Raw genomic sequence first — 17,451 nt, 5'->3', positions numbered from 1 at the left:
TTCATGTCAGGCGAACAGGGTGGCCACTCCATTCGTGTAATGCCATGATGTTCTATGCGCTTATTCAAAATTCTGGCGCGATGAGGGCGGGCATTATCATCAATAAACACGAATCTTTCGCCTATTGCACCAAAAAATGGTACAGTTATCGGCTCTATTACTCTATTTCGATAACGCTCAGCAGTCATTGTTTCATTAATCAAGACCAATAGCTCTGTGCGGCCATTAAAACATATGCTTCCCTATACGCAAACTGACCCGCCACCAAAAAGAGTGGTTGGAGCCATCACATTTGCATTGTACCGTTGTCCTCTTTCCCTTTCACACTTATGAGCATTTTGGCTAAGAGGACAACGGTATAATGAAAATGTGATGGTTCCAACCACTGTTTTTGGTGGCGGGTCAGTTTGCGTGTGGGGAAGCATATGTTTTAATGGCCGCACAGACCTATTGGTCTTAATTAATAAAACAATGACTGCTGTCCGCTATCGAGACAGAGTGATAGAGCCGATAATTGTGCCATTTTTTGGTACAATAGGCAAACGATTCGTATTTATTGACGATAATGCCCGCCCTCATCGCGCCAGAATTGAGAATGAGCGCATAGAACACCATGGCATTACACGAATGGAGTGGCCACCCTGTTCGCCTGACATAAACTGCATCGAACATGTTTGGACCGAAATGTCTAGGCGTATAAACCAGCTCCAGCAGTCTCTTGACACTTTACAGGAGCTGGGTAATGCATTGCAAGGAATTTGGGAAGCGATACCTCAAGATTTTATGAACAATTTGATAATGAGTCTTCCCAATCGAGTAAGAGCCTTGCTAAGAGCCAGGGGAGGTCCTACACGGTACAAGGTTTTTGTAGGGATGATGTAAAATTTAAATTTGAGAACTTTTGAGTTTCGTTACGTTTTATTCGTTTTTGTGTTTTACTTCTAGTGCTGGTTTTTCACAGACAATTTTCTTTAGTTTTTAATTTTGAGTGTGAACGAGGATAATTATATTTACTGTGATTGTTTTTTGTTATTTAATATACAATAATATACAACCAAAATTTAGAATTTCTCTCAATATCCACTTCAATTGTTGAGCAGTGTAGTTATTTATTGTACTGTAAAGGTTTAATTAAGCGGATAAAACACATGTAAAACCGTATGCAATACAACGTTTGATTCACAGCCAGACAATATAGACTAAATCCGAGACTAAATCAATATTTTCAAATTATTTTTCAAAATTTTTGAAGTAACGTTTATCAAATTAATTTTTAAAATAGAAATATTGCATTATTTCAGTAAATCTGTAAATCTGACGTCGAATAAAGAAGAAACCAACTATATTATCTCATTTAAAATAAAGGTAAATGTAAGAAATGTAGTTTAATTTCGTTACGGGTCTCATAGTGTATTTATAAGACCTATAGGTTTTATTGATATCATAAGACGTCTCCTAATAGCAATATTATGACCAAAATATAGACTGGCTAAATCAACGTCCTTGGGCTAAATATATCTATTATATTATATATGAAATTCAAGAAAAAGTTGCTATCAAGTTTTTGTGCATAATATTGCAGATCTTTCAACCATTACACAAGTTTAAAGCAGAAATATTTGAAAGATCATCCTCTTACAATACGATAAGATTATACAATTCCTGTCATTTGTTAAAGAAAAAACTCTCGGTCAACAATTTTTGCAATAAAATAAAACCATATATTTTTTAGTCGCTAGTATTTTTCTATAATTCCTTTTGATTCTTGTTATTTTATCCTTGTTTTATTTTCTGTTATTTTTTTTCAGTTTTTTTAGTTTTATTATTAATTATTTTTTTGTGAATCGCATAGTTTAGGCTTGGTTCTTTACTCGTGCCATACAAACCTGCAGTAGGAATCAGTGCTGATGCTGTGGGTGATAAAATGCACAACAATGTCTTCGTCATAGTGACTGTATATTCGCTGGGTCGCCTTATTCAGGAACATATTTACAGAGTGTTTGCTTGAAACTTGCATTGTTTGCTGGGTGGGGCATTTGCAAGTTGGGGGTAAACCACAAGAGGGACCCTCTTCTGCACTCTCGATGTGAATTAGAAGATCATTTTTGGTTTCCACAACTTCCGCTCCAATTACATTCGGGAGGGAAATGTCCAAATCTTTTGATTTTTCCAAATACATTACTTCAGTTGGCATCCCTTAAAATAAAACCGTCAATTGTGAAAAATTTTTTGTTAAAAATTAAACTCACTCATCGTCGAATTAAAGTACGTTTTGATAAAGTTTGTCACAATGGTTGTTATTTCACGTATTTGTTTAGTGTTTGAATTTAGCGAATTTTCTTTACTCGTGTCCAGCATGTAATTGACCGAAATGTTGTTTATGTAGTTTGTTTGAATGTTGCCACTCATGGAACTTGGTTTATTGACGTACTACAAGTTTAATTACCACCTAAAGTCACAAAAAATAAAATTACCAGTGATTTTCCAAACTTGGTCTCCTCATTACTCAAAACAGACTGTTCGTACAATTGCGATAACTTGAACCCATTAACAAGCTCCGCTTCCATGTCCCCACTTATCACAACGTGGTTAAATTTCTTCGGACTATTAATAGCGTGATTTTTGTTATCATAAACAACATTTTCCATCCCCACATCATTTATTCGAGACGTTGTTATATTTCCTGCAACATGTTGTAAAAAAATCAAACTGGGCCAAAACACCAAAACAACCCACCGTTAAATTGGACATTTTGGAAGAAGTAGTTCCCTGTCAAGACTTGTTTGGGCCCTTTTTTCAAAACCCGTTCTTTGAGAACTACATCAAGGGGCATGTTGTTGATAAATTTGACATTAAAATTTTTCAAAACAGCCACTGAGCGGAACATTGCGTTCGGCACCTGGGTGGGGTTCACAAAACTGACCAAATTTTTCGCCTCAACTCCTGATATAAACTTAGTCTGAAACAATTTGGTCTGAAAATAGAAAATAGGTGTCCACGTCTTACCTCAATTTTTTTCGTTTCCAAGCCGCCGAAAAACACTTTGTTGCCTTTAACCGCAACGTTGGCCGATTTTTTGATAATTTTAGCGTCGATTTCGGAAATGTTTAGTTTGTTGATTGACGAAACGTTCGTGTTTTGCAAAATCTCGACGTTTTCGGCTTCCAGCTTCTGGAAGATTTTTTGCCCGGTTATAACCTGCTCCAAGTTCGGTTTGTTCACAAACGCGTCGTCGATGATTTCCGAAATGTTCACGTTATTGACATTTTTCAAAGCTGTTATGTTGTTAGCGAAAACATGGTGCGCAAAATTCACCTGAAATTGCTCTTTTTTTTTCAAAAAATTGCAATTTTTGACTTACGTTGCCCTTAATTGTGTGGTTTTTGCTGTAATTGCTGACCACATTTTCAAAAATGTCGCTAATGGGTGATTCCCTGTCCCAGAAAAATGCGTTTCCGGTGACTGTAATCTCGTCCCAAAGTTGTGAGGGAGGGTTTCGTAAGTTCTTTAAACCCTCGTTTAGGTCACAACTCGTGTTTGAAAACAAATTTTTGATTGTGGCGTTTTTCGCGAATTTTAAGCCTCCGCGAGCAAAAATTTTCTGGGGTTTGGTGCTCGAAACGTCGATCAGGTTTGCCACTTCAAATTCGTTTATGTGGTCAGTTATTAAGTTATCTGAAATGGGGAAAAAATAAACACGAACGTAAAGGTGAAAGTGGTGGTCGTTAAAAATTGCCAAATTTTAATTTAATTAAAAACCCACGAAATTGCGATTTTTTTAATCTATACTTCGAATTAAGGTCGAAAATTACGATAATTTGACCTATTTATATGATTGAGAAATTAATATTTTTTTAAGCACATTTGTATGCAAAAACTCATGCTTTGCTCAAACAGACCGAGAAATTATCTAATAAGGTCGAAAGCCACGTTACTTTCGGTTTTTCGAGCGTCTTGTCATGTCTCTTTCAATTAAAAAACTCAATTATTTCGCATAATTTCCGTAAAAACTGAATATTTAATTTTTTGACAAAACAGTCAACTAAATTCAGTTGAAACTGACGTTTGTTTGACCTATTTAAAGTTGTTTATGCTTAAACACGTAGAAAAATCGTCAAATATACGTCAAAAATGGGACAAGAAATTTTAAAGTTGGAGAGTTCTTTGATGTTTTGCTGATTTTGGCATTTTCTTAATTTATCTTGTTTTTGAGCGAGAAGCGGAATTATTTTGCGAACTTAGTCGATAAAAGTAGGTATATAAATTGACGTTAGATAGATATATTTTTTTAAATCACATTGTTTATTTTAATTTTTTTAGTATTTCTCATTTATTGTCTGGGCAAAACCTTGATTAGCGTTGCTGCCTTTTGATCCAGTTTGTGGTAGAAAATTTTAATTTTGTTATCGTATTTTTTTCTTGTTGTAACTAATTATATTGTAACCCTTTTACTGCCACAAATAAATTATTATTATTATTATTATTATCATTATTATTATTATTATTATTATTATTATTATTATTATTATTATTATTATTATTTTTATTTTTATTATTATTATTAATATCTATTATATTATCATTATTTATTATATTATTATTACCAAGAAAGGTCGAAAATTATAGGTACGTTATTTTTACCTTTTTCAACGTTTTAGCATGTTTTTCACTTTTAATTATTTCACATATATTTGCTATAAATATTCCAATATACAAATTACATTATATTTATTTTTTCGTTGGATTTATTTCATTTTAAACAAGAAATTCTTTGATTTTTTTTGAATGACCAAATTAAACATAAATTGTCTAATTAAAATTATCTAATAAGGTCGAAAACCACGTTACTTTCGGTTTTTCGAGCGTCTTGTTATGTCTCTTTCAATCAAAAAACTCACTTATTTCGCATAATTTTCATAAAAACTGAATATTTAATTTTTTGCCAAAACGGTCAACTAAATTCAGTTGAAACTGACGTTTGTTTGACCTATTTAAAGTTGTTTATGCTTAAACACGTAGAAAAATCGTCAAATATATATCAAAAATGGGACAAGAAATTTTAAAGTTGGAGAGTTCTTTGATGTTTTGGTGATTTTGGCATTTTCTTAATTTATCTTGTTTTTGAGCGAGAAGCGGAACTATTTTGCGAACTTAGTCGATAAAATAGGTCTATAAATTGACGTTAGATATTTTTTTATTTTTTTTTAAATCACATTGTTTATTTTAATTTTTTTAGTATTTCTTATTTATTGTCTGGGCCAAAACCTTGATTAGCTTTGCTGCCTTTTGATCCAATTTGTGGTAGGAACAATTTGTAGAAAATTTTAATTTTGTTATCGTATTTTTTTTTCTTGTTGTAACTAATTATATTGTAACTGCTTTACTGCCACAAATAAATTATTATTATTATTATTATTATTATTATTATCATTATAATTATTATTATTATTATTATTATTATTATTAAATATCTATTATATTATTAATATTATTATTACCAAGAAAGGTCGAAAATTATTGGTACGTTATTTTTACTTTACTTTTTTCAACTTTTAGCATGTTTTTCACTTTTAATTATTTCATATAAATTTGCTATAAATATTCCAATATACAAATTACATTATATTTATTTTTTCGTTGGATTTATCTCATTTTAAACAAGAAATTCTTTGATTTTTTTTGAATGACCAAATTAAACATAAATTGTCTAATTAAAATTATCTAATATGGTCGAAAGCCACGTTACTTTCGGTTTTTCGAGCGTCTTGTTATGTCTCTTTCAGTCAAAAAACTCACTTATTTCGCATAATTTTCATAAAAACTGAATATTTAATTTTTTGACAAAACGGTCAACTAAATTCAGTTGAAACTGACGTTTGTTTGACCTACTTAAAGTTGTTTATGCTTAAACACGTAGAAAAATCGTCAAATATATGTCAAAAATGGGACAAGAAATTTTAAAGTTGGAGAGTTCTTTGATGTTTTGCTGATTTTGGCATTTTCTTAATTTATCTTGTTTTTGAGCGAGAAGCGGAATTATTTTGCGAACTTAGTCGATAAAATTGGTCTATAAATTGACGTTAGATATTTTTTTATTTTTTTTTAAATCACATTGTTTATTTTAATTTTTTTAGTATTTCTTATTTATTGTCTGGGCCAAAACCTTGATTAGCTTTGCTGCCTTTTGACCCAATTTGTGGTAGGAACAATTTGTAGAAAATTTTAATTTTGTTATCGTATTTTTTTTCTTGTTGTAACTAATTATATTGTAACTGCTTTACTGCCACAAATAAATTATTATTATTATTATTATTATTATTATTATTATTATTATTAAATATCTATTCTATTATTAATATTATTATTACCAAGAAAGGTCGAAAATTATTGGTACGTTATTTTTACTTTACTTTTTTCAACTTTTAGCATGTTTTTCACTTTTAATTATTTCACATAAATTTGCTATAAATATTCCAATATACAAATTACATTATATTTATTTTTTCGTTGGATTTACCTCATTTTAAACAAGAAATTCTTTGATTTTTTTTGAATGACCAAATTAAACATAAATTGTCTAATTAAAATTATCTAATAAGGTCGAAAGCCACGTTACTTTTGGTTTTTCGAGCGTCTTGTTATGTCTCTTTCAATCAAAAAACTCACTTATTTCGCATAATTTCTGTAAAAACTGAACATTTAATTTTTTGACAAAACAGTCAACTAAATTCAGTTGAAACTGACGTTTGTTTGACCTATTTAAAGTTGTTTATGCTTAAACACGTAGAAAAATCGTCAAATATACGTCAAAAATGGGACAAGAAATTTTAAAGTTGGAGAGTTCTTTGATGTTTTGCTGATTTTGGCATTTTCTTAATTTATCTTGTTTTTGAGCGAGAAGCGGAGTTATTTTGCGAACTTAGTCGATAAAATTAGGTCTATAAATTGACGTTATTTTGGCCTATTTAAAGTGATTTTGTAAAATTTTTCGAAAAAACACCAATACGTCGAAAATTACGTGACTCTGATCCAAAAAAATCTAACGAAACGAATGGTTTGGAATGAAAGACGAAAATGACGTAAATTTGATCTTTTGCTTAATTAAATGTAGGTAGTTTTACAAGTGAAAAATTATTTTTATCAAAAAATAAGACAGAACTATGAAATCATTAATTTTCTAATGTTGAAAAAAGGCATTTTTCTTGATAAATAGACCAAGAAGTTGCGACTGAAGACAGAAGATTGCATTATTTTTACTTTTTTGCTAGAATAGGCTAAAGGGCACAAACGAAAGCAGAAATGACATTTTTTTCGTTAGGTTTATTCTATTTTTTAAACAATCATTAACAATTACCTATATAGAAGAACCAAATGTAAAAACGCACTTTGTCTTTGTTATTAGTCATTTTTCAAAAAGATCCTCGAATAGGTCGATTTTTTTAATGTTAGGTACATTTTCACATCATAGTGATATTTATGATGTCATTCATTTTTGAGTTGAGACGTCATTCTTAATTTTTTTAAATGACAACCGACATTTTTGTTCACTGTATATTTTATTGAATTAGATCTTTTTGGTAATAAGAAAAATATAATAATAAACAAATTAAAAATCTAAAAAATAAATTTAATAAAATAAAAAATATTACAAATTAAACATAATGTACTTTATATTTTTCTTCTGGATTTATTTTATATGCAGTTTTTTTTATTTTTTTTTGTAAAATTAGCTTGAAAACTTTAATATGACAAAATTTGTTAAATCAAAAAAAATGTACGTCAAAAATTACATCGATTTAGCCAAAATTATTTAGCCACTTATTTTGCAGATTATTATTTACAAAAATACTAAGAAACTAAAAAAAATATAAATAAAGGCTTTACTTTTTTCTTGGTTTTGGCACGTTTTTCAACCAAAAACTCACTGCTAGAACGAGGGTCATAATAACATTATTATATCTTTTCGTTGCGCTTATCCTGTTTTTAAACAAGAAACTCGCTTATTGTGTGAAATTTCGTTAAAAATAGTTTGTTTTCTGAGCGGGAAACACTTTTTGTTAAAACACGTGGAAAAATTATTAACTTTCTTGTGACGAGTCTGTTAAAAACACAATGTTCGTTTATTGTCTGTTCCCACGACTTGTATAAAATTCGTTTTGACAATTTCTCGAAATCGACGCCATTTATGACAACGACCTGCAAATCTCGAATTTTGACAAGGCCTGAAAATTTGACATTTTCAACAATTGTGGTAAAAAATTAATTAATTTTGTTTTCGTATTTTTTTTCTTGTTGTAACTAATTATATTGTAACTCTTTTACTGCCACAAATAAATTATTATTATTATTATTATTATTATTATTATTATTATTATTATTATTATTGTTATTATTATTATTATTATTAATATTTATTATATTATTATTACCAAGAAAGGTCGAAAATTATAGGTACGATATTTTTACCTTTTTCAACGTTTTAGCATGTTTTTCACTTTTAATTATTTCACATAAATTTGCTATAATATTCCAATATACAAATTACATTATATTTATTTTTTCGTTGGGTTTATCTCATTTTAAACAAGAAATTCTTTGATTTTTTTTTGAATGACCAAATTAAACATAAATTGACGTTGCACTTTCTTGCTTGCAGAATGATGTTGCCGTTTTTTTTCAACGACAAACTCAAGATTTGTTAAATCAAAAAAATGTACGTCAAAAATTACATCGATTTAGCCAAAAACTCACTTATTTTGCAGATTATTATTTTTTTAACAGGGTACAAAAATACTAAGAAACTAATAAAAATCTAAATAAAGGTTGAAAATATCTTTACTTTTTTCTTGGTTTTGGCACGTTTTTCAACCAAAAACTCACTGCTAGAACGAGGGTCACAATAACATTATTATATCTTTTCGTTGCGCTTACCCTGTTTTTAAACAAGAAGCTCACTTATTGTGTAAAATTTCGTTAAAAATATAGCGGGAAACACACTTTTTGTTAAAACACGTCAAAAATTATTAACTTTACCTGTGATGAGTCTGTTAAAAACACAATGTTCGTTGATTGTCTGTTCCCACGACTTGTATAAAATTCGTTTTGACAATTTCTCGAAATCGACGCCATTTATGACAACGACCTGCAAATCTCGAATTTTGACAAGGCCTGAAAATTTGACATTTCCAAAAATTGTGCCGTCGTGGTACCTCGAGTGCTACAAAATTTGGATTAGAAAAAATCCAAACTCGGAGAATTATACTTACACTTTTTGCCATTAATTGCTCAATTTTGACGTCGTTAATTGTCGCCAGGTTTTCAGCGTTTTTGATTGTGACATGGTCAGTAACGACCATGTTCTCAATTTTGGAAATGTTGGTGATTTTGGCAACTTTCTCGACCAGTTCGGCTACACTTTTGTTGTTTAATGTGGACGTAAACAAATTCGCAACTGAGATTTTGTCAAAGTTAAGTTTGGAGAGATTTTGGGCCTTGTTGAGGTATAAAGTGTTGGCGGTTAAATCAGTTAGATTAACGCCGTTAATTGTTTGCACCGTCAAATTCTCCGACTTGAGGCCACCTTTAACAACGAGATTTTGAATTTTCCCGTTCCCTTCACTGATCGTAACGTCGTTCAGCCGATTAAGCTCAAGTTCGTGCACTTTGAGGACGTTTTTGTACGTTTTGCGGCCTCTGATACTGAACGTCCCATTAATTCTAACCGATTCTTCTTGAATCCTCCGTAAATCAGGCGAATGTTCTTCATCCGGATTGAGCAACACGTTTCCTCCGATTGTTACATTATCGAAGTAGAACTTCGTTTTGCGCTTCTGCTGCGTCGAATTCAGCATGTAGTCGCCGACGTGGACGTTGTTGACGAAAATCGTGGTCACATGCGGCGTCGAGACGCCGTTCAGGGCCTCGAAATGCGTCGGGATCTCCTGCTGCCCGGACTTGCTCCAAAACCGGCCCATTTCCGGCTCAAACTCCGCCCCGGAAAGCCGCATTTTCGCCGATTTTCCCAACTCCAGGTCGCGCAAATACAGGTTTCCGGCGATTCTCACGCGGCCGTCGTAGCGCTGGAAAAAGTCCGACTCGTGCGTCCCCACGATGTGCGTGTTGTTGATTTGCAGGAACTCGGGGGAGATCTCGCCCTCAAGCTCCAAGTTGTGGCGGATGTTCAAGTCCTTGATGGTCACCGGGCCTTGAACGGTTTTTCTAATAACTATACTTCAACTAATGGCAAACTTTTACCGGTTATTGTGCCATTCAATGTGGCCAAATTCGCAAAATCGGCCCCGTTTATTGTCCGTGTTTTGACATCGTGCGTGAAAATTTTCGGAATGGTGATTGTGGAGTTAATCGTTTGGTCGGTGGAAGTCGTCAAGAAATCGCGTTTTTGGGACAAAGTTTCGAACTGGATTTTGGTCGAGTCGAGGGTTGCGAATGTGAGATTTCCAGAGATTGTGTTCGTGATACCGATTCGAAAAACAGAATTTTTGAAATTTTCGAAATTAATTTCGTTCAAATTTTCGACCCATAAATTGCCAATGGTGAGGTTTGGGGCGAAATTGCGCCCCAGCTGCTGGCTTAGGAGCGCCGCAATTTTTTTCCCACCAATCTGAAACATTTGACTAAATTAAAACGAGTAAATAAGTACGAGAAAATTGCATAAAAATGTAATTATTTAATAAATGTAATTAAAAATACACTCAAAAATTGAAAATTTAAAGAATAATTGTGCAGACTGAACTATAAGTAACGCCAAAATTTATATCTCCGTTATGAGACATTTAAAAAAAATTCAAACGATTTTATTTTTTTAAATGCATTTTTGACTATTATCTTAGATAGTACATATGTTTATCTTTCTAATAAGTACAAAAAAAATTAAAACAAAGCAAAAAATTTTATAAAAGAATAAAATAAAATTAAAATGTTATAAAAGTTATTGGGAGTATCACAAAAAATTTTGTTTTTGCTTTATTTTATAAGGGGTGAAAAATTATTATTATTAAAAACTACGTTAAAAAATGCAATAAAATGTTCTATTTGAAAAAACATAACTTTAGTGGTTTTTAATATTGGAACAGCCTGTATATAAACCGCAATATTTTAGAAACATGCAGCAGGAACGCAGCTATAATTAAAAAAAAGTCAATATCTTTAATAATAAACAAGTTATGGAGCTTTTTCGGATCGTTGGGGCAGCTTTTTGGGTTTTTTTCCAAAAATTAAGTTTGAAATTTTTTCCCGTTTTTTGTATTTTTTGACAAATGGCTTTGTTTGGTGTAATAGGCCACATGTCACAAATTAATGAAAAATATTTAATTAATATTCATAACATTGTATCTTCAAAAATATTAAAATAGCAGTAAAAGTCAACGGAATTAACGTTAATATTATAATATGTTTATCTTTTTAATAAGTATAAAAAAATTAAAACAAAGCAAAAAATTAAAAAAAAGAATAAAATAAAATTAACATGTTATAAAAGTTATTGAGAGTATCACAAAAAAAATTTGTTTTTGCTTTATTTTATAAGGGGTGAAAAATTATTATTATTAAAAACTACGTTAAAAAATGCAATAAAATGTTCTATTTGAAAAAACATAACTTTAGTGTTTTTTAATATTGGAACAGCCTGTATATAAACCGAAATATTTTAGAAATATGCAGCAGGAACGCAGCTATAATTTAAAAAAAAGTCAATATTTTTAATAATAAACAAGTTATGGAGCTTTTTCGGATCGTTGGGGCAGCCTTTTGGGTTTTTTTCCAAAAATTAAGTTTGAAATTTTTTCCCGTTTTTCGTATTTTTTGACAAATGGCTTTGTTTGGTGTAATAGGCCACATGTCACAAATTAATGAAGAATATTTAATTAATATTCATAACATTGTATCTTCAAAAATATTAAAATAGCAGTAAAAGTCAACGGAATTAACGTTAATATTATAATATGTTTATCTTTTTAAAATGTATAAAAAAATTAAAACAAAGCAAAAAATTAAAAAAAAGAATAAAATAAAATTAACATGTTATAAAAGTTATTGAGAGTATCACAAAAAAAATTTGTTTTTGCTTTATTTTATAAGGGGTGAAAAATTATTATTATTAAAAACTACGTTAAAAAATGCAATAAAATGTTCTATTTGAAAAAACATAACTTTAGTGTTTTTTAATATTGGAACAGCCTGTATATAAACCGAAATATTTTAGAAACATGCAGCAGGAACGCAGCTATAATTTAAAAAAAAGTCAATATCTTTAATAATAAACAAGTTATGGAGCTTTTTCGGATCGTTGGGGCAGCCTTTTAGGTTTTTTTCCAAAAATTAAGTTTGAAATTTTTTCCTGTTTTTTGTATTTTTTGACAAATGGCTTTGTTTGGTGTAATAGGCCACATGTCACAAATTAATAAAGAATATTTAATTAATATTCATAACATTGTATCTTCAATAATATTAAAATAGCAGTAAAAGTCAACGGAATTAACGTTAATATTATAATATGTTTATCTTTATAATAAGTATAAAAAAAATCACACAATGCAAAAAATTAAAAAAAAGGATAAAATAAAATTAACATGTTATAAAAGTTATTGAGAGTATCACAAAAAAAAATTTGTTTTTGCTTTATTATATAAGGGGTGATTTATTGATTGTTGTTTATTTTTCTGTGTATAGATTTTATATTTTATATAATAAATCTGTGAACAAAATTATCGATTGTAATTGAAAATGAATGACATCATAAATGTCACTATGATGTGAAAATCTAGAGGAAAGTACTCGAATTTTGGATACTTTTTTTTAAATTAGTTATAAAATACACATTTAAAAGGAATTAATAAAAAAAAATTAGGGAAACATAAAATAGTTTCTTTTTTTTTCAATTGAAAGTCAACTATTAAGAGAAATCCTAAACGTATGTTTTTTTCTGTCGTAATTTGCAGTGTGTATGAGACCATCTTCAAGAAACACTAATTTCGAAAATCTAAAATTGGTGTACGAAATTAGGAGCAATTTTATTTTTAATTTTAAATGTCATTTATATCAAAATTATCGGTAAACGAGAATATTTTTTTATAAACATAAAATGCTTATATGCTACTTTGATTTTAACTTTTACCAAAACTTCATACAAGTTACGAGTATGGTACTTGTCTCAAATAAGATCAGCAATTCCAGCAGTTTATTACTAAGTTCTAAAGCTAAGAATTGAGTGAAGCATTCAAAGTCAAAAATAACTAAATAATAAATAAAAGTATAAACTATTATAAAACATATCTGGCGACTAATAATAAATATAACATTGAAGGAGAGGATTCGTACAGCTTTCAAATCGTCACAAATTGGTGTAGTTATACGACCTACCACCAAGTAAAAACTGTCTTACAGTGAATTTTCAAATTCAGAGTCTTTAAGGCACCTTTTCTTACTTAATGGTTTAAGTTATTAAACTCAAATATATAATATGATTTATTTACCTTACAATTAATTATTTTACTAAAGTTTACATAACTTTAAAGTTGTAAAAATAGGAATAACTTGTTTAAAAGTCCTAAATTTTAATCTTTGCAAGTTAAGCTTTCTCTAAACCGGCCGGTTGAAATTTAGTTCGTTAAAATTTAAAAATTTAATTTTAAATTTAATTAAAATTTAATTTTATTTAAATATTTAAAATTAAAATTTAATTAAAATTAATTAAAATTTAATTTGTTGTTAAAAGTTAACAACGCAAATGGACCAATCACATTTGTTGAATTTGGTCACGTGATCAGTTAATCACGCATTTAATTAATGACGTTTCTATAAACCGGTCCTAAGACTTAAAATTTTATCTGGGCTATATGTGCTACTATGTTTATCTTATTTAAGAATGTATTGGCTTAACTAGAGGAAATAAACTTACATTTAATTTGTCCAAATTACAGTGAAAGTGTAATGTGAAAAAGTCTATTATTGACCTTTAAATGTTAGAAAATTAATTTTATTTACAAAAGTTGTACATACTAACCCCCTGACTTACTTAAAATAATTTTTAAGTATACAGGGTGTTTCTAAAATTAGCTACAACACAAACTTATTTTTTAAACAGAACAGTCTATATTTTTTTACATTTTTTGTTGCAGTTTTTAACTCAGATTGTTTTAAGCTAAATTGTTATTAGTCGATTTTGCTTTGTTTTTAAATAACTTAATTTTTTTTGGTAACACGCTTTTTTAAAAAAATATTACATAAAAACTAAGAAAAGTTGAATTTTTACCACTTCAAAGAAAAGAGTTTAAACTTCAAAGAAGAACTTCAAGAAGATAAAAATGAAGACGAAGTTGAATAACATAAAAATTTTAAATGGAACACTCAATTTTTAATTTTTAAATTGTCTCTCTAAAAACATTAACAGTTATTACTCAAAACAAAAAAAATATTTACTATTGTTTCAATAATAAAAAAGTAAAAGTTTCTGCTAATAATAACTTTAATGTTACCCTTAGGCCATTATTTGTCATTTATTACGGAGAAATAACTAAAATTTTTATATTGGAGTGGAGTTCCTACGGTTATGATACGGTTTACTATGGTAATAACAATGCTCACGAATAGCGTGCATTGTTGTTAAAATTAACTTTTAAAGTGAAACATGTCTTTAGTTATTAACTTTAGGCATTTTAAACTTTAACAATTTTTGAGAAGCAAGAACAAAAAAGAGGATATATCATTTAAGTTATTTAACAATTGGAACAGATTTAAGTTTGAACTTTTTCTTTTAAAGTGGAGAAAGTCCTACTTTTCTACGAATCTCCGTTTTTGTGTAATAAATTTTTAAATAAAACGTGTTTGAGTCAAAAAAAGCAAATTATTCCTAAAACTAAGCAGAATCGACCAATACAAGTTTAGGCTAAAATTATTATTATTAAAAATTACGTTAAAAAATGCAATAAAATGTTCTATTTGTTCTATTTGAAAAAACATAACTTTAGTGTTTTTTAATATTGGAACACCTGTATATAAACCGCAATATTTTAGAAACATGCAGCAGGAACGCAGCTATAATTTAAAAAAAAGTCAATATCTTTAATAATAAACAAGCTATGGAGCTTTTTTGGATCGTTGGGGCAGCCTTTTGGTTTTTTTTTGACAAATGGCTTTGTTTGGTGTAATTGGCCACATGTCACAAATTAATGAAAAATATTTACCCCATTTGGGTCATTTTTTCAAATTTTTTTTTATTTGTCGATTTTAGTAATTAAAAACCTACCTCATTTATGGCCGCGGTGTGAATATTTCTGGCCCTTATTTCGGGAAAACTTTTGACTCCTTCGACCCGAATTGGTCGCTTTTTGTGACAAAACTCATCGACGGGAATCTCGTTTAGTAAATCAGTCACAATTTGGGACGTTTCCAAATACTTTGTAGCGACAGAACCTGACAGTTTTTGCCCTCCTGTTGACAACAACAAATCTGGAAAACCTCATTAGGAAGAGACAAAATTCGCAAAACAGTAATTACTATCAAACAATTTTTGTTTCGTTTGCAAATTAGTCACTTGCACCATTTGTGCCCTCACAGGTCCTGAAATATTCTGAGGTTTTGAGTACGACAGCCATCTTTCAGGCCGCCATTTTTCGCCTTTAAGCCCATCGAATTTGAGTTTCTGGGCTGTGAGTTTTTTGGTTTTTAGGGGAATTCGGAGAATTGCAGGCTCGTCAAAAATCTAAAAAAACGTCAAAAAACATTTTTTTGAGATATTTATTAAACTTACCAAACTTCTCGGTTTGCTTAGGGTTTTTTTAATGCTGGCGTATTTATTTCGCAGTTTTTCGTATTTTTGAGCCACTGTACCACCACTGTTTGCAGCCCTTGAGCTTAACTCGTTTTGAGTTTGGGTGAGTTGGTGCCGTAGTGCATACACAGTTTTTTCTAGCTCCAGGAAGCAATCATTCAGCGAACTTTCATGTTCGTCAACGAGTTTTTCCGCTAAAATTCCGAAATAATGCAAGAATGCAAAAATTTAAAAAATTACCCAAATTATTTGTGACCGAAATTACGATTTCGTTGACTTGCACCGAATTATTAACTAATCCTAAAGTAAATAACTCGTTTCTGTTCATTGCCATGCTCCATAATTTAGTATAATTGAAATTCGATTCGTAAATTGGACTGAATTTATTGTTACTTAAAGTAAACAGGACGACATTTTCCTGTAAATAAAATTGAATCAAAAATTTTCACACTTAATGTGACTACGTTTTTTTGCGCCAAAACATATGGGACATTATCCACGTAAAAAATCAATTTTTGCTCCCCTGCACTTTCGGTGAATTGCTCCCAAAGCACCAGGTCGGTCCCTAAAACCAAAAATTCGAGACAAATCGAAAAATTTGACACCAACCCGTCCACAAAAACAACTGGCTAGTTTCGCTAAAAATCAGAACTTGGCGTTTTCCCTCGTGCAAATAGTCCAAAACTTGCTCCGGCCCTTTGGTGTCAATTTTTTGAATCTTTTTAACTTCCTCGTCACGAAACTCGAACAAACTCGACGTTTTTTCGTGCAAAATTAGGATAATTTCGCTTTGGTCGCTCGGAAAAGTGTGGATTTTTGTTCCCGAAGCGAAAAATTTCACAGTTTCGTCGAAATGCGTTTCGATAAATTTGTAAATTCTGGAAGGGCGTTTTAGTTACGGTTTTGGTCGAAAATTTCGTACGTTATTAATGCCAGATCGTGCGTCTTGTAGTGCGAGGTGATCAGGTACAAGCTGTTTTGGTTTTGGAAAAACGTGGCGTCCGTTACGTTGGTTGCAATGTTTTGGATTTTGAAAAGTTTTAGAGTGTCTTTGTGGAGCCCTGAAATGTGCAGCGACTGTTCTGAAGCGGATGCTACAAAGCCCAGAGATTGAAACTGAGTTGTCTGGGAAAAATGATTGGTGAAACTGAAGCAATTGTGTTTTTAGAAACCTTGACAAAAGTGGTGCCTTTTTTTGAGAGAACGTGGATCACAGTTGAATTATTTGGTGAAATTTCGTACAAATCTTGGTCTAGTAGAGCATACGGCGTATTGAACAAAGTGAAAATCGCTCCATGGCTATAATTTCCGATCAGATTTATATTTGTGTTATTAAGTTTCACGGTGATCGGATTTTCCCCGTTTCTGGCATGTCTAATTAATTGCTCCTGTACAATTTTCGCTCGTTCGTCCAAATACTTCTTCAAATGAGCGTTTTTAACGCAGTTGATGCCATGTAATAAGCACTTGAACCGATCAATTAGCGCAAACTATGGAACTGTTCAAACTTACAATAAATAATCCGAGGGAAATTTTCATTGTGTGGCAAATTCGTTGGCAGAACACGACTAGTATCTTTCGGATAAGAAGTCGAGATAAGGTCACTTCTTCTCCTAGGGTGAAGAAGATTTCAATGTCATTGCGTCTCGTGGGAGATTTTTGAA

At 30.5% G+C, this 17,451-nt stretch overlaps 1 protein-coding gene across 1 annotated transcript in view; it reads right to left on the bottom strand.

The window, feature by feature from the left end:
* LOC103315004 (uncharacterized) overlaps positions 1 to 17,451 on the bottom strand; it is a 25,693-nt gene extending 8,242 nt beyond the window's left edge. The window contains exons 1-18 of the mRNA XM_064359289.1: positions 17,300 to 17,451; positions 16,960 to 17,253; positions 16,710 to 16,912; positions 16,397 to 16,665; positions 16,252 to 16,352; positions 16,028 to 16,205; positions 15,767 to 15,981; positions 15,514 to 15,718; positions 15,263 to 15,465; positions 10,255 to 10,621; positions 9,267 to 10,204; positions 9,034 to 9,217; positions 3,362 to 3,675; positions 3,007 to 3,315; positions 2,737 to 2,959; positions 2,475 to 2,683; positions 2,250 to 2,430; positions 1,887 to 2,196 (exon numbers count right to left, since the gene is read on the bottom strand). Of these exons, the coding sequence (XP_064215359.1) occupies positions 1,887 to 2,196; positions 2,250 to 2,430; positions 2,475 to 2,683; positions 2,737 to 2,959; positions 3,007 to 3,315; positions 3,362 to 3,675; positions 9,034 to 9,217; positions 9,267 to 10,204; positions 10,255 to 10,621; positions 15,263 to 15,465; positions 15,514 to 15,718; positions 15,767 to 15,981; positions 16,028 to 16,205; positions 16,252 to 16,352; positions 16,397 to 16,665; positions 16,710 to 16,912; positions 16,960 to 17,253; positions 17,300 to 17,326 (4,730 nt within the window). The 5' untranslated portion in view covers positions 17,327 to 17,451. The remainder of the gene's footprint in view (positions 1 to 1,886; positions 2,197 to 2,249; positions 2,431 to 2,474; positions 2,684 to 2,736; positions 2,960 to 3,006; positions 3,316 to 3,361; positions 3,676 to 9,033; positions 9,218 to 9,266; positions 10,205 to 10,254; positions 10,622 to 15,262; positions 15,466 to 15,513; positions 15,719 to 15,766; positions 15,982 to 16,027; positions 16,206 to 16,251; positions 16,353 to 16,396; positions 16,666 to 16,709; positions 16,913 to 16,959; positions 17,254 to 17,299) is intronic.

The sequence above is a fragment of the Tribolium castaneum genome, chromosome 10 (assembly GCF_031307605.1).
Source record: "Tribolium castaneum strain GA2 chromosome 10, icTriCast1.1, whole genome shotgun sequence".
Taxonomy (NCBI): domain Eukaryota; kingdom Metazoa; phylum Arthropoda; class Insecta; order Coleoptera; family Tenebrionidae; genus Tribolium; species Tribolium castaneum.
Note: the sequence above shows the minus strand (reverse complement) of the source record. Positions and strands in the feature narration are given on the sequence as shown.